Source organism: Schistocerca americana, chromosome 4 (assembly GCF_021461395.2).
Source record: "Schistocerca americana isolate TAMUIC-IGC-003095 chromosome 4, iqSchAmer2.1, whole genome shotgun sequence".
In the NCBI taxonomy this organism is placed as follows: domain Eukaryota; kingdom Metazoa; phylum Arthropoda; class Insecta; order Orthoptera; family Acrididae; genus Schistocerca; species Schistocerca americana.
Window position 1 is genome coordinate 635,119,619 of NC_060122.1, and position 23,024 is coordinate 635,142,642.

A 23,024-nucleotide genomic window follows, 5' to 3' on the forward strand; every position below is an offset into this window, starting at 1 on the left:
ATTATGGTTGTCAAGTTTATGGTTCGGCTGCTCCTTCCACGCTGCACGTGCTGGATCCAGTCCACCATCGTGGTATCCGTTTGGCCACCGGTGCCTTCCCTACTAGCCCTGTTGATAGTCTCCTGGTTGAAGCTGGGATCCCCCCTCTTTCTGTTCGGCGGTCCCAGCGTCTGGTGTCTTATGCCCTTACTATCCGTTCTTCTCCCGCTCATCCTTCCTATTCTATCCTATTCCCAGACCAAGGATGTCGCCCGCCTGACTCCCGCCCTCGGGCGGGTTTACCGGTTGGGCTGCGCCTTGCGTCTCTTACCCGTGATTTTCGGCTTCCTTCTTTGTCCTGTCTTCCTCGCTCCCTCCCCTCCACCCCTCCTTGGTTAGTTCCTCGGCCTCGAATTCGGATGGATCTCCGCCGCGGTCCGAAAGATTCCATCCCCCCGGTGGTGTTCCGTTCCTTTTTCCGCCAAATTTTATGGGAGTTTCGGGATGCTGTTGTTTTTTACACTGATGGCTCTAAATCTGCTGATCATGTTGGGTATGCCTTCACGTCCTTTGTTGGAACGGAAAATCATCTACTGCCACCCTCATGTGGGGTGTTTACTGCGGAATTGATGGCAATTTCCCGGGCCCTTACCTTTATTAAACAATCCCAACACAACCGCGTTTTGTTATGTACGGACTCGATGAGTGGCCTTCTTGCTATTGACCGGTGTTTTTCGCGCCATCCCTTGGTCTCTGCCATCCATGACCATCTGGCTGATCTTCACCGTGCTGCTTGTTCCATTGACTTCCTATGGGTCCCGGGCCATGTGGGTATCCCGGGTAATGAGCTCGCTGATCGTTTGGCTGGGGGAGCAGTTACTTACCCCCCGTTTTCTGTAACCCCTCCTGCAGCGGATTTGCGGCTTCACATCAAATCCCACTTTGCACAGTCATGGGCCAATTCTTGGGAGGCTTCTCCACTGTCTAATAAACTTCGTGCCATTAAGGTGAATACAGGCCCATGGCGTTCTTCCTTTAGCCTCTCCCGCAAGGACTCGACCACACTGTGTCGTCTCCGCATTGGCCATACCAAGCTGACCCATGGTTTCCTTTTGCGTGATGAGCCACCCCCGCTATGTGGTTGTGGAGCCTTCCAGTCAGTGGCCCACATTTTGGTTGAATGCCCCCTTCTTTTGACTCTGCGTGCTAAGTACAGACTCCCCCACACTTTACCTTTGATGTTGGCTGACGATTCCCGGATGGTCTCTCTGGTTCTAGGTTTCCTCCGGGAGAGTGGTTTTTATTCTCAGTTTTAAAGTTTTTAATCTCCCTCTGGTGTTGGGGCAGGGCGGTGAGTGTTTGGGTGTCTCCCACTGTAGGCAGTGTTCAGAGATTCCCGATTCACCTCCCTGCCTGGAATCCTCTTTTCTTTCCCTTTTACTCTGTTTTTACCCCTTCTTTTTAAGGCTTGGTTAGTTTTTCTATTCCCATACGTACTTTCTGCATTATAGCAGTTGTACCTTTTAAGTCACGGGTGGTCTTGCCTATGCTGCTTCAGCATAGTGTTGGGTTCGTTCTCTTGCCAACTTCCCTCATTTGTTTTTACTAATGACAACGTGACTGCCCTTTTACGTTTCCCCTTTTTCCGTTTTATTGTTCTGACTTTTCTGAGATGTCCCGTTAGCAGAATGGAGTCTATTTGAAACAAGGGACTGATGACCTTGCTGTTTGGTCCCTTTAACCTCAAACAACCAACCAACCTATTCAGTGGATTACAGTAATGACTTCTAATTTTCAGACTAATGTGAAAGAATATGACCTATTATGTAACAGTGGCTTCGTTCTTCTTTATTGTTCCCCTTTGTTTATATTGTTTATGAAAGAGCAAATTATAATTTTAATGTTGTTCAATACAAAATTTAGTTTTAGAAATGTACAACTTTAATTTACAACATTTATTGAATTATTGTGTACTAATATAACACACATCTTTTGCTTTCATTTTAGCTTTTGTCAAAAGTGAGAGACCGTCAAAATTTCCGAATTTGCAGATAAAGTATGTTCGAGGCTTGGATCCCATAATAAAACTAATGGATAAAGATGGAAACGTGAAAGAGGTAGGTTTCTAATTGTGTTATATCTGTTATACTAAATTGTAATCAAATCTGTGCAATTGTAATGTGCATATATTTCAGCAAATTCTCACATATTGTAATTATCCATTTGAAGTTAATTGTAGAAGATATTGTAAACCTATTCTGTTACTGGAGAAAATCAGTCACAGGTAATAGAAAATTATTTCCAGTGCAGGAAACTGTCACATTTCATGCTATAATGACTACTTGGTAAAACAAAAGTATAGTGGATAATTATCGTATATGTAGAAAAGAATCAGCAAAACACTGTTATGCATTTGCTTCTTCATAAACACACATTTTATTTAGCAGTTAAACTATGTACAAATAAATCACATATAGTAATAGCTGCTGACTCTTCTGGAAATATGCAAAATGAAAACTTCTGGAGGCAGATACCTCTTTAGTGATACAGTGTGTTTTGCTGCTCACTGTTGGACTCTGAGTGACAAATCCTTAGCATATGTCAATGAGTAGGAATTTGTCTGGTCCTGGGCACCAGGACCCCAGGAAACTGCTGCCATGGCAGGTATCCTTTGCTATGGCTGACGGTGTACATGAGGATATCCTCTGACCTGAATGAATGGCATTAGGATGGGCAGTCTGCAGTGGAATGGATCTATTTCACCCATACCGAAGGTGGAGCAACATAGGTGTCTCGTTTGGAAGAAAGCAAGATTCCAATGCAGGGATCTACAATCACACAGTGATCCCATCTTTTTGCCATGCTGTGGCATGAGAAAGAGGCAAGAAGAATTGGAGGTACACAATTTGACCAGTTCAGAAATGAAGAAAAATCTCTTGCAGCAACAAAGCCATACCTTCAAATCGTGATGCCAAGGAACAAGCAGCCCCACACAGCAGGTGGAGGTGCTGAATTGCTGTTTCGCCTTGTAGATGTGATGGGTTCTATATGTTCTCCTATCTGCACATATTGTAACTATATTTTGCACAATGGGATATTCTGGCTCTTACTGCAAAATGTCATTAACATCTATCATCATCATGGAAGCCTGAACATGAGACATGTCATTTCATAAAAATGTCAAGTTACACTTCAGGTTAGGCCCCATTGTATTGGAAAATGAACAAAGGCTTTGTGCTGAGTTGTGGGATTGGTCCATGTTCCAAGATGTTAATTTATGTGTACCCTTTAACAGTTTTCTGTGCAAATAAATATGAGTCTGGTATGGTTATTTAATTTTGTCTCATTAAATTTAGTCTCCAGTGGCAGCACAAGGTATCTTGACTCCTTTTGGTCATTGAGCTCATTGGCATCTCCAAGTAAGTGATTCATTCTAGCAAGTACACCAACAGCAAAATTAATTTCAGAAAACTGTAAAATTTTAAGTAGATGGATGACTGGTCATCGCTTCCCTTCAGGAGTCAAAATTAAGCACTGCCAATAAAAATTTTTAAAAATAGAAAGAAAGAAAAGTACTCAGTTCTCTGTGTTCCTTCCTCGGGCAAAAAAGATAGATTTCAGAGGAAGCTTGTAAAGGAGGGAAAGTCACTCCTGCCAAATATGGAAAGGGATGCACGTGGTTCACGGACACATACACTCCTGGAAATGGAAAAAAGAACACATTGACACCGGTGTGTCAGACCCACCATACTTGCTCCGGACACTGCGAGAGGACTGTACAAGCAATGATCACACGCACGGCACAGCGGACACACCAGGAACCGCGGTGTTGGCCGTCGAATGGCGCTAGCTGCGCAACATTTGTGCACCGCCGCCGTCAGTGTCAGCCAGTTTGCCGTGGCATACGGAGCTCCATCGCAGTCTTTAACACTGGTAGCATGCCGCGACAGCGTGGACGTGAACCGTATGTGCAGTTGACGGACTTTGAGCGAGGGCGTATAGTGGGCATGCGGGAGGCCGGGTGGACGTACCGCCGAATTGCTCAACACGTGGGGCGTGAGGTCTCCACAGTACATCGATGTTGTCGCCAGTGGTCGGCGGAAGGTGCACGTGCCCGTCGACCTGGGACCGGACCGCAGCGACGCACGGATGCACGCCAAGACCGTAGGATCCTACGCAGTGCCGTAGGGGACCGCACCGCCACTTCCCAGCAAATTAGGGACACTGTTGCTCCTGGGGTATCGGCGAGGACCATTCGCAACCGTCTCCATGAAGCTGGGCTACGGTCCCGCACACCGTTAGGCCGTCTTCCGCTCACGCCCCAACATCGTGCAACCCGCCTCCAGTGGTGTCGCGACAGGCGTGAATGGAGGGACGAATGGAGACGTGTCGTCTTCAGCGATGAGAGTCGCTTCTGCCTTGGTGCCAATGATGGTCGTATGCGTGTTTGGCGCCGTACAGGTGAGCGCCACAATCAGGACTGCATACGACCGAGGCACACAGGGCCAACACCCGGCATCATGGTGTGGGGAGCGATCTCCTACACTGGCCGTACACCACTGGTGATCGTCGAGGGGACACTGAATAGTGCACAGTACATCCAAACCGTCATGGAACCCATCGTCCTACCATTCCTAGACCGGCAAGGGAACTTGCTGTTCCAACAGGACAATGCACGTCCGCATGTATCCCGTGCCACCCAACGTGCTCTACAAGGTGTAAGTCAACTACCCTGGCCAGCAAGATCTCCGGATCTGTCCCCCATTGAGCATGTTTGTGACTGGATGAAGCGTCGTCTCACGCGGTCTGCACGTCCAGCACGAACGCTGGTCCAACTGAGGCGCCAGGTGGAAATGGCATGGCAAGCCGTTCCACAGGACTACATCCAGCATCTCTACGATCGTCTCCATGGGAGAATAGCAGCCTGCATTGCTGCGAAAGGTGGATTTACACTGTACTAGTGCCGACATTGTGCATGTTCTGTTGCCTGTGTCTATGTGCCTGTGGTTCTGTCAGTGTGATCATGTGATGTATCTGACCCCAGGAATGTGCCAATAAAGTTTCCCCTTCCTGGGACAATGAATTCACGGTGTTCTTATTTCAATTTCCAGGAGTGTAGATGGAGATGATTTAAAGAAGAGCAGTGTGTGTTGTCATTGGTTTGTTTAGTGAATATGAGAGTGCTACAAAGGTACTTGTCAAACTCCAGTGGTAGGTGCTGCAAGATGTGTTGTGCATCACAAAAGTGTTTACTGTTGAAATTATGAGTGTATGTTGTGAGAAAAGTTGGGCAGTGTATTGCTTCTGACAACATACAGCTCACAAAATTATCATTCCTGGATAAAAGGAGAAAAATCAGCATTCGTATGAAGGTTTGCCGACAAGTGTTCTTGCCACAACAAAGTGCTCACAATGTAAACAGGATTGTGGTGAAATAATAGTGGTACCAAAGTACCCTCCATAGCCAATCATGCGGTGATTTGTGGAGTGTGGTTTAGATATTTGGCCATCTATTTAGTAACAACATAATTTTGCAGTCATTCTAGCAGTCCCTCAGTCGGTCCATAAAGCACCACTAGGGTTGGTGTTGTCAGTGCATCGGCGACTAGGACTGTCTGAATATAATTGTTAACAGTTTATGGTCCGTATAGATGGTGAAATCTCATTTCTATCTGTGGTCAGAAGTATATGATAGCTTCATACACAGTGGGAAGTCCTCAGTCATAAGCACTCCACTTTTTTGCAGTGGTGACAGTTCATGAGAATAAAAGGCTAGCTGTTCCAGCTGTTATTGTAATATGGCATGTACAGCTGTTGGGTTTGCATGAGCCACAGTCACTAAGGGTGCATCAAGCTTAAGATGCACCAGAAGTGGAGCTTTCACCATGTGATGTCTTGTAGGGTCAAAGACGGAGCTCATTTCCTCAATCCACTGCACCAGAGAGTTTCCTTTGATCGCACAGCCAGAAAGTGCTGCAGTTAACGGTTCATGTAGCTATGTGCTGCTCCATGGGAGATGATGATGATAAAAATTTAGCATCCTGAGTAATTGACGTATCTCCTTGGTAGTGCTTGGCTTCTGTATTCATAGAATAGCTTCATCGTTTTACAGTAGGGGAAGGGAGCCAGAAGATAATGTTTGACAATCGAGAAAATGGACTTCAGGTTTCCTGGATATATAGTAAACTATGATAAGAGACACTGTACTATTCCAAAATTTTGAACATCTCAGAGAGGTGTTGTTGACATCCTTCAATGGTCGAAAAGATAAAGATACCTTCAAGGTACACAAGGCCTCAATCAATCTTTGCCAGGTTTGAGCTGCATTGTGTAAATCAGAGGTCATAAACATGCTGTCGAACAACCCCAGAATGGTGTAATAATTGCTGGTTTTGGTGTGTCTTCTGCCACCAGTACACTAAAGATCGTTGCATGATAATCTTGCAGCAATGAAACTGGGTAATGGTCTGGGACGATCCTTGCATTAAGCACTCTATAATCGGCGCATGGATACCATACTTCACTCTTCTTAGGAACCAGGTGCAGCGGAGACAACTGTGGATCACTTGGTGGGATATTACCTTCTTTTAACATGGTAGCAAACTCGCCCTTAGCTAATGCCAGGTGATATGGATCCAAACATGTAGGCTGGGTCATTCCACATCAAAACGTGCAATAATACAAGGATTTGTAACCCTATCTCAGATTTTCACAAAACTTTTCACATTTGCTTATATTTATAACATATGAACTTCAGTAAAATCTCTTTTGTCTCAGACTAAAACTTTATTTTATATCGAGTTTTAAATGTGTTGATACTGTGATATCTGGGCTCTGCAAGAATGTCAATGCAAAATGGAACTTGTCTACGTAAACACCCATAACTCAGGTGTTATGAAGCTTTTGATTTGGAATTTCTTTTAGAAGTTAAGTAAGCCATATAGTTAACACGTATCGAGTTATTCAAGCAGTAAAGTTACAAAGAATTTTTTTTTTTTTTAATGTTAATGTACGTCAATTTCCAATTTTGGAAAAATTGCGAGGATGTCGAAAAATGCTTATATCACATTTCTCCAACCTTCTAGGAACCTGATTTTGGTCTTAAGCCCCTAGATTGCAATCTTTGTAATAAAGAAAAAAATTTTAATGGGTCTTCTGCTTATTGGCACACACCTCTGAAATCAAAATACTTTTGGCTGTGATGGAAAAGGGTCATTTTAAGTAAGTTCATTCAGTCACTGTTTCACTGCCTCAGATGCAAGGATATCAAATTAGTATATTTAAGTATAACTCATTCTAGGCAGTCAAGTTAACTTTAAGTATGAAAATTTATTTCCTTTCATTTGACTAATTCATTAATTTTTCGAAGACTATAATATATGAGTTGTGTGTTCAGCCTGTCAGCTGTTCAGTGATAAAAAAGTGTTTTTAGTCAGCAGTAGCTTGTTTGAAACCTTTATGGGCATGGAAAAAATGCAAAAATATATGAAATTCATTATTGAGATTAATTGGCATGCAGCAGTTAGTCTATTTGGCCTCAGTTGCTCTTTGTCTTTCTGTGAGACAGGTCGTATCTTTTTGATGCGACCCTATCATTCCACTTGTATAAAGTATGTTTTAAGTTAATTGGTTCTCAGTTAATTGCGGTATAAAATGAGAATTCGTACACTGTTGGAAAATTACTAAAAACACCATGTCATTTGACAGTGTGTACCTTAGTAAGAACTCGACAAAAAATAAGAGCTAAGTGAAGACCAACAAGATTTGATATTTCTGTGATCCAATATAAGCTTTCCACAAGATCTAGAAAGTGCTACTGTATATGGAAACCACAGGTGGTATTGCTTAAAAGTTTTTGAAACTCATCAAAAAACTTGTTGTGATCCTTTAAAAAAACACACACAGCTTTTTTTCTTTGAGATCAGTTCGGTAGTCTTTGCCTAAAACAAGAAGTGCTAAAAGAATCTGTAAAACCAGGCCAAAAACTGTGCACAACATGTTGTAAGATTTGTGAACAGGAAACTGACATCAGTGATAGAAATGAAAGTGATGCAGATGATCCAGAGGTGACATTTCATGAGTCATTACTAAAAAATCAAAGTATTGAGGATGCAAATAAAACTTTACGTGATTTGGTGTGCTCTCCTTTAAAACTTCACTCCATTCCAAATCATAGCAAGGCTTCAGATGGCAAAAAGAAGCTAGAAAAGTGAATCATGTTTTGAAAACGAAATGAGCTTACAAATATGCTGATGATGAAAGTGAGTTCAGCCAGTGGATAAACACAGATCATAAGGTGGAATTGGTAAAGCAGTCTAAAACTGTTGTTGAATACATAGACTTGTTGGTAACAAAATTACAAGCACTTAAAGCACACTCGTTTATATCTAAGTCTCTTCTCCCTGAAGGTCAAATCCATTGCTTCTCTGTACATCAAATCATATTTTCCTTCTTTCTCTAATTTCTCTATCTTGTCAAACTTTTCTGTCAGCCATTTCTCCTTTTCTTTTTCTGTCTTCCTTCTTAATTCATTATTTAACCTCTTGTAGTTGCACTTCCCTTCTTCTGTGTTTACAGTTTTCCATGTCCTGCAATAATCCATCTTGGTTATCATACCTGGTGTTAAGCATTCTTTCTTTACTTTTTTCTTCTCCTTGACTACAAGCGTTTCCTTAGCTGCCTTTCTGATCCAATTTTTAAAATGATCCCATCTTCCTTCTGTGCATTCTGTTTCCTGTCCTTACATCATGATTTTACAATATGCATTATCTAATTTTTCACAATTGCCTTTGTCTTTCAGTTTCTCAAAGTTAATGTGCTCTCTCTTTTGTCCTTTCCAGGTTCTTTTCAATTTAACTAGAACCTCAGCTATTACTAATATATGATCTGAATAAATATCTCCTCCTAGATAGCTTTTGACACTCTTTAGGGAATTTTGGTATCTTTGTTGTATCATTATGTAATCAATTTGATATCTTTTGTTGAAAAGAGAAACAACAAAGGACTAAAGGAAGTAGAGGCAGCAGACGGTAAAATGGTGCATGAACCCCAAGAAATAATGATAAGATGGGAAGAATATATATAATGGCTATACGCTGCAGACAGCCAACCAAGTGAAGAAGATCTCGGGATAGAAGAAGAAGATAAAGTTGCAGATGATGACAAAGGAAATGCAATACTGACTAGTGAGATTTAAAAATGTATGAAGGAAATGAAAAATGGAAAGGCAGTGGGAATTGAAGAGATTCCTGCAGAACTGTTAATCATTGGAGAAAGATGGCAAAAGGGAGCTAATTGAATTGTGTAATCAAATATACTTGACAGGAAAATGGCCAAAGGACTTCTCAGAATGCATCTTAATACCTATAGAAAAGAGAAAGAACAGCAAAAAGTGTGAGGAACATAGAACAGTGAGCCTGATATCGCATGCAGCCAAAGTCTTGCTGAGGACACTCAACAGAAGGCTATACGGAAAGCTGAATTGCGTAATAGGAGATGAACACTTTGGTTTCAGGCAAGGAATGGGAACTAGAGATGCCATTGGGCTACTGAGAGTGATAGGAGAGAGGTACATGGAGAAGAAAAGGAAGGTGTATATTGTGTTTATTGATCTTGAGAAGGCTTTTGACTGTGTCAGATGGGACAAACTGATGGAAATCCTAAGAAAACATGGAGTTGACTGGAGGGATAGATGGCTAATTAGAAATTTATATTTGAACCAGAGAGAAAGAGTAGGAATAGGTGGTGTGATGAGTGAATAAATTGAACTGGGAAGAGGAGTAAGACAAGGTTGTTGCTTATCACCAACACTGTTCAATATACAGGGTGATTCAAAAAGAATACCACAACTTTAGGAATTTAAAACTCTGCAACGACAAAAGGCAGAGCTAAGCACTATCTGTCGGCGAATTAAGGGAGCTATAAAGTTTCATTTAGTTGTACATTTGTTCGCTTGAGGCGCTGTTGACTAGGCGTCAGCGTCAGTTGATGCTAAGATGGCGACCGCTCAACAGAAAGCTTTTTGTGTTATTGAGTACGGCAGAAGTGAATCAACGACAGTTGTTCAGCGTGCATTTCGAACGAAGTATGGTGTTAAACCTCCTGATAGGTGGTGTATTAAACGTTGGTATAAACAGTTTACAGAGAATGGGTGTTTGTGCAAAGGGAAAAGTTCTGGACGGCCGAAAACGAGTGAAAATGTAGCACGCATCCAGCAAGCATTTGTTCGCAGCCCAGGAAAATCGACTTGCAGAGCTAGCAGAGAGCTGCAAATTCCACAATCAGCTGTATGGAGAGTCCTACGAAAAAGGTTAGTTATGAAACCTTATCGTCTGAAATTGGTTCAAGCACTGTCTGCAGCTGATAAGATTAAAAGAATCGATTTCTGTGATTTTTATCCTTGCTCAAATGGAAACAGATGAATCTTTCGTTTCAAAGATTGTGTTTAGTGATGAAGCAACTTTCCACACTAACGGTAAAGTCAACCGTCACAATGTCTGTATATGGGGCACTGAGAATCTGTGGGAAACAACTCGGTATGAACGTGACTCGCCTAAGGTGAACGTTTTCTGTGCCATTTCAGCCAATAAAGTTTTTGGTCCCTTTTTCTTCGAAGGTGCTACTGTAACTGGACTACAGTATCTGGAGATGTTAGAGAATTGGCTGTTCCCTCAGCTCGAACAAGAAGCACAATAATTCATATTTCAGCAGAATGGAGCGCCACCACATTGGCACTTATCTGTCCGTAACTACCTGAACGTCAACTACCCGAGGCGATGGATCGGCCGCCAGGCAGCCCGTGACAGAGCACTTCATCACTGGCCTCCAAGAAGCCCTGATCTTACCCCCTGCGATTTTTTTTCTTATGGGGGTATGTTAAGGATATGGTGTTTCGGCCACCTCTCCCAGCCACCATTGATGATTTGAAACGAGAAATAACAGCAGCTATCCAAACTGTTACGCCTGATATGCTACAGAGAGTGTGGAACGAGTTGGAGTATCGGGTTGATATTGCTCGTGTGTCTGGTGGGGGCCATATTGAACATCTCTGAACTTGTTTTTGAGTGAAAAAAAAACCTTTTTAAATACTCTTTGTAATGATATATAACAGAAGGTTATATTATGTTTCTTTCATTAAATACACATTTTTAAAGTTGTGGTATTCTTTTTGAATCACCCTGTATATCTCGAGGAAATTATTAGTGAAAGTTTTGATGGAAGGAGAGTAGTTTGTATAGGGTGTCAGAGAGCGACGAAAAGCATGGTAATTGGAGGAAAGGGGAGAAAATGCCATAAGAAAATAGGGGGAGAGGAAATAGAGCAAGTGAATAACTTCAATTACTTGGGAAGTGTAATAAGGGATGATATGTATTGCTCAAGAGAAATTAGGAAAAGAATTGCAATGGCAAAAGAAGGATTCAAGAGGAAACAAATTACTTTGTGGACCACGAAACAAAGATCTGAGGAAAAGACTTGCCAAATGTTGCATCTGGAGTGTTGCACTATATGGTGTGGAGACCTGGACATTGAGGAAGGAAGATGAAAGAAGACTGGAGGCACTAGAGATGTGGATATGGAGAAGAATAGAAAAAGTGAAATAGGAAGACTGAATAAGAAATGAAGCAGTATTAAGAAGAGTTAGAGAAGAAAGAAACATGCTGAAAGTCATCAGAAAGAGAAAACTGAACTGGAATAGACATTGTTTGAAGAGGGACTGTTTATTGAAGGAAGGAATGGTGGAGGGAAAAGGGGAAGAAGATATCAAAAAGAAGATATCGAATGGTGGAAAATATCAAAGGAGACAAATGTTCAGAAATGAAAAGGCTTGCTGTGGACAGACAAAAGTGGAAGAGGCTTAACCCATGACAAGACCTGCCGTAAGGCAGAATACCATACTACTACTACTACTACTACTACTATATCCAAGTGTCAGTCAAAATAACTGAAAAAATTGAAAGAAAATCTAACCCTGGAAAAAGCAATTCTTTTAATGGACTACACCGAAAGCTACAGTTCAGTAATCCAGAGTGAAATTCAGGGTTGCCACTGGACAATCCATCTCCTGTGTGTCTATGTGGTAAATGAAGAAAGTAAATTGGTAACTGTGAACCACAGCTTTAAAAGTGATGATATGGAACATGATGTAGGATTTGTTGATGCCGTCCAGAAAGAAATGGTTAAGTGGCTGACAGAGCATTACCCACAAGTGAAGAAAGTGCATTATTTCACTGATGGATGTGCTGCTCAATATAAGAATAGAAAAAGCTTTAAATCATTTTGTGAGCACAAAAACAGATTTTTCTGTTGAGGCTGAGCACTCCTTTTTTGCCACTAGCTGTGGTAACTCTGTGTGCAATGGTTTGGGAGAACTATAAAACATACATTGAGAAGAGCTAGTCTTCAACTGGTGGATGATACACAAATAACAACTGTATCTAGTGCTTACATTTTCTGCAAAGCTAATATTGACAAATGTTTTTTTCACTTCTTAGAGAAAATCAATGTAGATTTCTTACACAAGAACCCTGAGAAGAGATTTTTGACAAACCGCACAATACCTGGTGCCAGGAACTTTCACCATTACACACCACTTTCTCGTGTTTCTTTAGAGATTAGAAAAGTAACTTCTTCTGAAAAGCCTTCCTTGATATTTTCATTCAATGAAAATGTCCCACAGTGGCCATGCACTTGTCCTCAACAAAATTCTTTTGTAGCAGTTGTACAAGATGACAGGTGGTACTTGCCTTCATCGGAAATGCCTGTGGAGGAGGAGCAGACTTTGAACTACTTTTTCTCCGCCCACTTGTACCAGCAGTGTCATCCTTTCTGCCTGAGAAGGAAGACTCTTGTTTTGTGCCTTTGGAAAACATTTAATGTGCTGTTGGTGTGCCTAAATCAACACAATTAGGCAGAATGTATTACTTTAATAAAAAAAATATATGAAGTTAACAGATTATAATTTGTTACAGTAGATTAAAACAGAAATGCTCTTAAGAAGTTTCATTGATAGTTTCATGGATCTTCACTGCTGAACATGTACATTCGAAATTAACATTAGTGTGGCTAGGATAATTGTTGTTTAAAGATACTAAATATAGTTAACACATGTAATGAAAATGTTTCAATTAAATTTATAACTTTTGGCTCTGTACTTCTATCAGGAAGCCTTACTATAGGTTGTCAGTTTACAGAATGTGATTTGAATAATCTTCTGAAAATAATGTGATATATGTTAAATGAACATCCAATATCCATCAAAACTCAGGGTACCCTTTAAAAAAATAATAATAATAATATCAGAGTTTCAATAAAAATAAATCTTGTATCAGCTGTCAGAAAGTGTTTTACATATTTAAAAATAATTGTTTGGTTCACAACAGCTTAAGTTGATTTTCTATATTCCCAGAAGTCAAGAATAGTTATTATTTTTCCAATAAAGATACATCCCTTCAGTGACATCTGGGGAAATATGACAATGTGTTGAAAATAAGATACTTTCTATTATTATTATTATTATTATTATTATTACTATTTTTGTCTGAAGTAACGCAATCCAAATGACAAAGTTTAGTTGCAGCATTTATGTTTGTAAAAAATTTCCATTTTTTCCCCTCAACTACATGAAGTATCAGGAGAATTTTATTTATTTATTGTATGGCAATACAGACACATAAGACAGAACAGGCAAATCACTACTATAACAAACGTTAATAATTGCAAACAAACATCACTAATATAACAAATTTTAAGGATTACAAACAAACATAAAGTCTATTAATATAATGTATCGACTCGGGAGTTTCGAGCAGGAAGTCGGCGGGGCTACCATTATAGGCTCTTCTGGAACACTCTTCAACAATGTGGCTGATGGTCTGATTTTCTCTACAGTCACACTGAGGAGATGGTATTTTACCCCATTTATACGGGGAGTAAGCACATCTGCCATGAGGAGTTCAAATCTTATTTAAAATTCTGTGTTGACATTGCCATGCAGAAAGTAACAAGTAGAAAAATTTTCATGAAAATCTGAAGCAGTGGGTGTCAGATGTGGATGATCTTACTTAGAATGATTTTTTTTCGTCACAACACAAAGTTTTGTGATTTCAGATTTCTTTGTGTGTCCATTTCTAGAAAACCTATTAACAATTTTATTTTATTGCAGTGTGTACTGTCTTGGGAATTATTTAAGACCAATTATAAGTTACCACCAGGTTGGAGAAATGTGATATAAGCATTTTTCAACGTGTCTGTACTTTTTCTGGAAACTGGAAAGTGACACACATTAATTTTTTTGTATTGTTCTTTGTAACTTTGCTGCTTAAATAATTACATGTCTTTTTAAGTATGTGCTTCTGTTAACTTATAAAAAAATCCAAATGAAAAGCTCCATAAACATCTCAGCTATGGGCATTTATGTAGATAAGTACCATTTTGAGTTGGCATTCTTGCAGAGCCCTGTTATCAGAATATCACTACATTTAAAATTTGATATAAAAAAAAAAGTTTTATTACTCTGGGAACAAAAAGATTTTGCACAAGTTCTAATCCCACAAGTATAAGCAAATGTGCAAAGTTTCATGAAAATCTGCATGATTTTACGTTGAGTGACCCAACCTACATATACTAGAGGGCTGTTTGTTGTTTTCATAAAAATGCTATTACAGTCCTTCGATTGCATCAATTTAGTGCTGTGTGTGTGGTCATGGTGCTGTCGAACCTGATTGCAGTCAGGCCAGTCAAACTGTCTAAAAGTCAAGAATTCACAACATTCAGCATCAGCTGTTAATATGCCAGGAAATCCATGCCATTAATTGGCTCTGAGACATTGATGACAGTTAAGTTCTGGATCAATGCTTGGTGTAGTCTCAAATCAAATTTCATGTGTAGAGTTAAATATGTTGATATTGTGGAGTTATTAGTAACCAACAAACAGAATGTGGTTCATTTCTGGGAGTGATGTACAGAGGTCTGTGGCAGTGTGCTCGTATCAGAACCTGTATCTACTAAATATTTCAGTCTAGACCTCCTGTCACTAACAAACAGGCGATGTGATCATGCTATTTTGTCTTCTTGCATGACCAATTCTCAGATGTGGACTTCTTGTGAAGCAGCTACTCTTCAGATGAGCTCAGTTTTTAGTGTCCTGTAAGATTATTCCACTGGCAATGCAGTTATATCATTTTGAACTTCATCAACATATTAATGGCCTAGTTGGCTCAATACCAAGGTAAACATCATTTAATCCATGGTAATTCCTGCATAATTAAAACTTGCCTGCACTTAAGGGAACCATAGTGTGGGATTGTGTGGCCAGAATGGTGGCAAGTGTACTGCTAATCGCAATACTCGGGAGTCTCTTTGCCTCTTGTAATCATCTCCTTGTGTAGTTCTTTAGGCTTGGATCATGTTAGGGTTACCAGTTGTCAGTAGAGCTGTGATTGGGACTGTTAGACTTTGTTAGATGTGTATCTTCCAAGCCTGTTATTTTGTGTAAATTATCTACTCACTGAATTATGTAGAACAATAATGTTATTTATCAGAACAGTGAACATTGCATTCAGTGACTTTTCACTGCAACATCATCTGTGATGGCACACACAATTTCCATTGGCAAATGAAACAAATACAGCAGATGATGGCTGATGACGATAACTTGTCGCTATAGTGTGTACCAGTTGTGTTATGCAAGAAAACATTGCAGGTAGTTCCCTACACTAAGCTATCAAACACAGATATAAAAGAAACACAGAATATGTGAAAAGTGCAACATGTGACTAATAGAAATATGCTTTTGCTCTAAGAATTAACTTATTATTCAAGAACTATAGGACAAATTGTTTTCAGTTTTTTTAATAACTGGTGCCAGTGGAAACTTAATGAAACATTACAAAGCCGTCAGACTGCATACTAAAACTTAAATACATAGACACACACAGACACAAATCACAGTTTGTAAGTTAATTGAAGGAATAAAATTAAAAAGGTGAAGGGTGGGAGGATGCTACACTGTTGCTAAATATTAAATCTTTGGTTTAATAAACTTTATACTGATGTCAAAAACAGGTTATTTCAAATATAAAAATATGCAGGTTATAGTTATGGCATGTTTTAGGAAATGTAAACAATTTAAAATATTTGTTATTGAGGTACTATGAGTGCCTACTTAAGTGTGGTGGTTTTGGTCTGTGCTCTTCCTCTTGTATTGTAGTTATGATGCTAGGTAGTGAAGGTGTGTTGTCTGTTCCATCAGGGATATTCTTTTTCAGACTTGTATCTGTTGGAAGTCTCTGTCTAATTTAATGAAAAGCCCAAGGAACTCGGATAGAAATTTTTTTTCGATAGCTCAAGTTACTCATTTAGACCACAGTGGAGGAAATTGTGTGTTTGCAAATTTCAAATTCTTCTAGGAGTTTTATTTTATTGCCTCTGTTGGCGGTATAAAATACCTTTAATGTTAGAAACAATGTATCAATGTTGAGCCATATGAGTGGCGATTGCATATTTACTTAAACTTTTTAGTCTAAAAGCATCCTTGTGTTCACAATTTTTTATATTAAAGCATCTGCTGGGCTGACCAAGATGAAAGCTGGGGTAATTGTTTGCCACAGTCTTGTAAGGGGCGCACTGGTGCGCGGGGCAGGTTTTTTTTATCTTATCATTTCTTTTATTAAGTGTAGTAGGGAGCCTGTACTGATGTGTGTTTGTTCATTTATCACACATTTCTTTTCAGCAATGGCTTTCTGAATGTGGAAGTTCTCTTGCATTTGTGTAATATGTTTGTCATGGTTGCTTATTCTCATTATTTTCATTTCTTGTTCCATGTTTTAGGATGGTGGTTATGGTGTATTAAATGTTCTGCAAATGTGGAATGGTTTGTTTCGTACTTCCAACAGCTGATATGTTCTTTGTATAATATTTTAAAATTTCTGCATATATATATACTGCATCACAACTTTGACGTTCAAGTTTATGTATGATCATTGGAATTTATCCCTCTTGGTAGCTAGTTGGCTTATGTGTGATTGGAGGGTTTGCCCAGTCTTATATGCTATTTGGAAACCCTGTCTCGTTAGGATGTTTGCAACTCTGTGTGTTAATTTGTGTGTAAGTGTGTACAAACACACTCAACAAACACACACAATGACAACACCACACAGAAAAGAGCCAGATGGCACACTATGATTATTGTCCAGTAGTCAGTAATAAATGTCTTACTATGTGTGAACATTTACTCTCGGTCGTCTGGGAGACACTGCCCATCTTCTCTGTATCTCAGGTCTAATGTGTTGTCGCATGATTGTAAAATTTTTGAAAACTAAAATTTTTTAAACAAATATGATTAACAAATTTCCACAAGTACTGGATTAACCAATCCCACTGCAAGGACCTTATTAAAAATTATTGATTACTTTTGAAACAATGCATTTTCAATATTATTATCCACCATTTTGATTTCCAATGCATTACGTTGTTTTTGAAAATGAGTGATAATGAATTTCCATGTATTTTAAACTTCTTATCATCCATGTTTCACTTCTTCACAAGGCTGAATTCCATACAGATACCTGTAGAATGTTTTCTTGCTATTGCCATTTTGCATTTTTTATCCTCCCGACTTCGGCCGTCATTGGTTAATTTGCTGCCCAAATAACAAAACGTATCTACTGCTTTTATTGTCTCATTTCTGAATCTAATTCTATGTGCACCACTTCAATTAATTCAACTACATTCAATTAGCTTTGTTTTATATTTGTTGGTGTTAATCTTGCAAGTTCCTTCCAAGGCATGATCCATTCCATTCAGTGGCTATTCCAAGTACCTTGCTGCCTCTGACAGAATTTTAATATTTTTTGCAAACCTCAGTTTTTATTTCTTCTCTCTGAGCTTTCATGCATTTTTCTGAGTATTTCCTTCATTTTCTTTACTTCTTGCATAGTGTGCAGATTGAATAACATCAACGAGAGGCTACAACTCTCTCTGCCTCCTAGACTACTGAATCTCTTTCTCATCCATTGACTCTTACAACTGAAGTCTGCCTTTTGTACAAAATTGTGAATAGCATTTAGCTCGGAGTATTTTATCTCTGCAGCCATCAGAATTTTAAAGCAAGCATTTGAGTCAGTGTTGTTAAAAGCATGTACCAAATCTACAAATGTAAGTTTTGACTATCTCTTAAGACAAGTCATAGGGCCAGTATTACCTCACATGTTCCTAGATGTTGAAATAGTGAAGTCATAGTTTTAATATTTTTCATGTTCTTTCTATGTTATCTTATCACTGTACAGAACTTACAAACACACAATTGTATTACAAATTTTTTACAGGTACTGGCAATTGATAAATGGAATACCGATTCAGTGGAAGAATTTTTGAAGACGCATTTGGAATCTGTAGAAGATGAAAAGAGAGACTACTTGGAAAGTAATATGGTTTGATGTGTCTTGCTGTTCTGTTTTTTACGTGCAAAAGTTTTATGTTACTGTACAAGTGCCAGAGTAAGAGCTTGTAAGATAGGACACAGGTAGTAAGTAGATAATTCTGTGTATAATCAGCTTTGGAAGTCTGGCTGTGGTCTGTGATTTTCAATCTGAAATGGACCTGTAAAACTTGTGAGCTACAAAAGACACACAGACAAGTATTTACATGTTAAATAAAAAGATAAGTAATTTTTGTTTTATAGAGGCTGTGATTTACATAACAAATGTCATATTTGTGTTCAGTTGTTACAAAGTGTAATAAATTGTCATCACAATTAACAGAAAATTAAAGTGGGAGTGAATGTGTAGTGATGATTTTGGTTTCACTCATAAGTCTCAATGTTGTTGTATTAGAAAGTAAAATGGTAAAATGAAAGGTTTGTCATTTCTTCATTTGATCTTTGTGAATGAAAATTGTTTTGCTACCTCTACCAGCATTACCCCTTAGTTTTCAAATGCCTTTGAGAATAATTTGGTTTCCTGTATAATTTGAATCAGTTTCTTAAAAAATGCATCCAGAAGACTTCCAGCTGAAGCCTTCCTGCCGTCGGTCACCAGTTTGCTGTTTTGAGGCTAAAGTGTTGTACCAACTCATTCAGTGCTTGCAATGGATCCCCCAGCTTCCTTTTATTGTATACAAGGTGTACAATTTTGCTTCCACCATTTTTTTCCCCCAGTTTTTGAGGCTTTAATGAAACAAATTGGTTACACACGTATCATTAAAAGTATTTTCCATCACTGGCCACTACTTTCTCCCAACTTTCGGGCCGTTTATGAATTCTGCCTCAAAAAAAAATTGTTCATCTTTTGAAGCGATCCACAAATCAATCCAATTTGTGACTTCTTCATGAGATCAGAAGTGTTGGTCAGCCAGGCCATGGGCCATTGATCTAAACAGGTGGTAGTTAGAGGGAGCAATGTCTGGAGAATACGGTGGGTGGAGTAGGACTTCCCATTTGAACGTTTCCAAGTACGTTTTGACCTCGTTTTCAACGTGGGGTCAAGCATTGTCGTGCTGCTAAATCACTTTATTGTGCTTATCGCTGTATTGCGGCCGTTTTTCTTTTAATGCTCTGCTCAAATGCATTAATTGTGTTAAGTAACGAGCACCTGTGAGTGTTTCTCTTGGTTTTAGCATCTCATAGTACACGACTCCCTGCCGGTCCCACTAAATGCGGAGCATTATTGTGGAGCCGTGAATATTCGATTTGACTGTCGACGTGGAAGCATGCCCGGGATATCCCCGTGATTTTTTGCGTTTACGGTTATTGTAATGAACCCATTTTTCATCCCCGGTCACAATGCGGTGCAGAAACCCCTTCCATTTTTGCATCTGAAGCAACTGTTCACAAATGCCGTTTCATGTCTCTTGGTTTCAGCTCACATGGGACTGGAGTTCCTTCTTTCTGAATCATGCCCATAGCCTTGAGACATTTTGAAATGGCTTGCTGTGTCACTCCCACTAATCGTGCCAAATCTTCTTGAGTTTGACGCGAGTATTCACTCAGCAATGTCTCCAATTTTGCATCTTTGAAAACATTCTCTCTTCCACCAATATGTCGGTCTACGCCGTTAAAATCACTGTTCTTAAAGCGTTGAAACCACTTACGACACGTTCTTTCACTAATAGCGTCCTTACCACACGTACTTAAGAGCATTTGAGGAGAATCACCTGCTGTTTTCTTCATATTGAAACAAAACTGTAACAACTCCCGCAAATGATGAGAATTAGGCTTGTAAACTGAAATTTTAATCAAGAAAACTTTATGATGCAGACACAAATTGACTAATGTTTGAATGAGGTTATGTTGACCAAGGTCCAAGCTATCTCCCCGACATCTGCGATCTGTTTCTTTTGACCGCTACTTACTGTTGCCGCCACCTATCGGCAAACGGCGGAAGCAAAGTTGTACACCTTGTAGGTCTTTGTCATTCTGTTAGTTAAGCTAGGGTTCTACTACTTTATCCACTGAAACTTTGTAGTTTTTTTTTGTCTCCTACTAAGTCCTCAGTGATGTGCTGACAAGAATCCTATCATCATCCATATTAATTTGGTGTTTTACTCCCAAGTTTTTCGAGACATTTAAACCTCTGTTTATGTTCCTATCCTAGTGCTTTCATTTATTGTATTGCGACTCTCAGCAGCCATCTCTGCAAATGAAAACACCGGCACAGATCTCGCTTGCCCGCTGTAACCTGCCAGGAAAAAAAAAAGGTAGGGGGGGCCAGGAATCACTACCCCACAGCTCATACCCGCCAGTCGCTTGCCTTTTTCATTGCGTCAAAACACTGTGCTGCTAACTTTGACATGTAAATTCTTTCATATAAAACTCACTTCTCATGCATAACACAAACACAGAATGCAGTTGATAGAATAGCAATGTCAGAAAACCAATTTAGCCTCCACAGAAGTCAAGCCCAACTTATCTAGCAAGAGTCTACCTTCTACTGGCCCTTACACTACTGCTAATACTGAGAAAAAGCCTAATTTGCATAATGACATCTCCAGGAACAAGCCATGTCAGAAACAGAATCGTCTCAGGGAAAGGATGTGGTTACAGTTATAGGTAATGTTAATGTCCACTTACTTTTTTTTAGGCTTGACGGTGCAGCCTCAAGCTATGTCCTACCTCCTCCTACCTTGTGTTCCAAGGAGAACTCAACAGGAAAGCATTCAAGTTCTTAGTTAGGATATTTAAGACTTTGATGAAAGACGTCATCAGTTCAAGAAACCATTTCTGAGCACTATATTTCCTGTTAATTAATTAAACAGTTCTGAACCAATGCATTACATTGTTATTGGCAACTAATAGCTGATGTCTTGGCAAGTCTCTGGAGTTACTACACTTTTCGCAATGACTGGAAACTACCCTTTTCCCAATGACAGGAATTTGATACAGTATATTGCATATTGCTGTGACCTGTACAGCCTGTATGCCATGAGCTAGTATCCTGTCGTGTTCCTGGCCAGTCCCCCAAACTGACAGCTGACATTTTGTTATTGGTAGTGGCTGATGATTGCCTGCTGGACCACATTGCCGGAGAAGGCTGCGCACGGTGGCAGCCCTCCGAAGCCTATACAGCCGCCCCTGGTTGCTTGCCCTGTAACAGTCCATTATCACTGTCAACAGTCCATTGTGCCTCCCCAGCAGTTCTGTCATTAGCAATGATTGAAACATCGCATCCTTTAAGTCTTCCCCACCAAGGGACAGTCCCATTGGTTACTTATTGCAGCCTGCTGTCTCTTTAACATATGAGGGGCAGTCAAATGGAGGTGAGACAGATGAAAAATAAGTAAACTGTTTATTTCAAAAGTAATCACCATAACTGTTAATACATTTGTTCCACTGTGAGACAAGATGGTCAGTGCCTTCATGGAAAAATGTTTTTCCAGTTGCCTGTGGAAGCATGAATGTACCCAGACATGCACCTCTTCATCTGAAGCAAATCGATGGCCAAGAATGCCTTTTTTTAGAGGCTCCAATAATATGGAAATCGCATGGTGAGAGATAGGGATTGTATGGAGGATGTGTAAGGGCTTCCCAGCAAAAGAACCTGGGCTACATGTGTGCAGACATTATCCTGCAGCACTACTGGGCATTTGCAATTGATGGCATGCTTCAAGTGTTATAAAGTGTCCATGTACTGCTGTGTGCCAGTTGTGGCACCGTGTTGCCGAAACTCAATGAACAGTAGCCCCTTGCTGTCAAAGAAAAAGATCCTGTTGACTTTCTCAGAGCTGTCATACCTGGCTTTGGATTTTTTGGTGGGGGTGAGTCCATGTGCATCCATTGTTGTCTCTTATACCACCAAGCCATGTCACCAAAGCATAAGTGACCCCTCTGCAGCAGGTGGAGACACTCAGTTGCAGCGGCATCTTGGGAATGTTCTGTGCTTGCATGTCTTTCTCCAGATTTGTATGTATGTCAGCCAAGTGCGTGCAAGGTGGGAAATTCTGTAAATACTAACTACTTAATATTTTTACATGAACATCTTTCATCTACTTGCGAAGAAGAAGTGAAACGTGTTATTCTGGATGAACATGTTCCACCATGTGACTGATGTCCAATGTGAGCCGAATGTCTTCCACTGTCCGCCATTGGTCATTTCTAATGACAGCATCCACTGCAGCAATGACATGGAAACAGTCTGAGTAGCCTTCTTAGATTGTCTTCAGATGATGCTGCCATTTACTGTTTTGTAAAGTCGTCAGATGACCAAACCAAATTGCAAAATTATTTAGGTAAGATATCTGTATGGTGTGAAAAGTGGCAGTTGACCCTGAATAAAGAAAGGTGTGAAGTTTTCACGTGAGTACTAAAAGAAATCTGCTAAATTTTGCTTACGCAATAAGTCACACAAATCTGAAGGCTGTAAATTCATCTAAATACTTAGGGATTACAATTACAAATAACCTAATTTGGAATGATCAAATAGATAATGTTGTGGGTAGAGCAAGCAAACCAAAGACTGTGATTCATTGGAGGAACACTTAGAAGGTGCAAAACGTATACGAAAGAGACTGCTTACACCACACTTGTCCGCCCTATCCTGAAGTATTGCTGTGCG

The 23,024-nt window shown here is 39.8% G+C and overlaps 1 protein-coding gene across 1 annotated transcript in view; it reads left to right on the forward strand.

The window, feature by feature from the left end:
* Positions 1-18,763, forward strand: part of LOC124612917 (selenoprotein F) — a 53,472-nt gene extending 34,709 nt beyond the window's left edge. Inside the window, exons 4-5 of the mRNA XM_047141406.1 lie at positions 1,987-2,096; positions 18,303-18,763. Coding sequence (XP_046997362.1) covers positions 1,987-2,096; positions 18,303-18,413 — 221 coding nt within the window. The 3' untranslated portion in view covers positions 18,414-18,763. The remainder of the gene's footprint in view (positions 1-1,986; positions 2,097-18,302) is intronic.
* Positions 18,764-23,024: the final 4,261 nt, after the last annotated feature.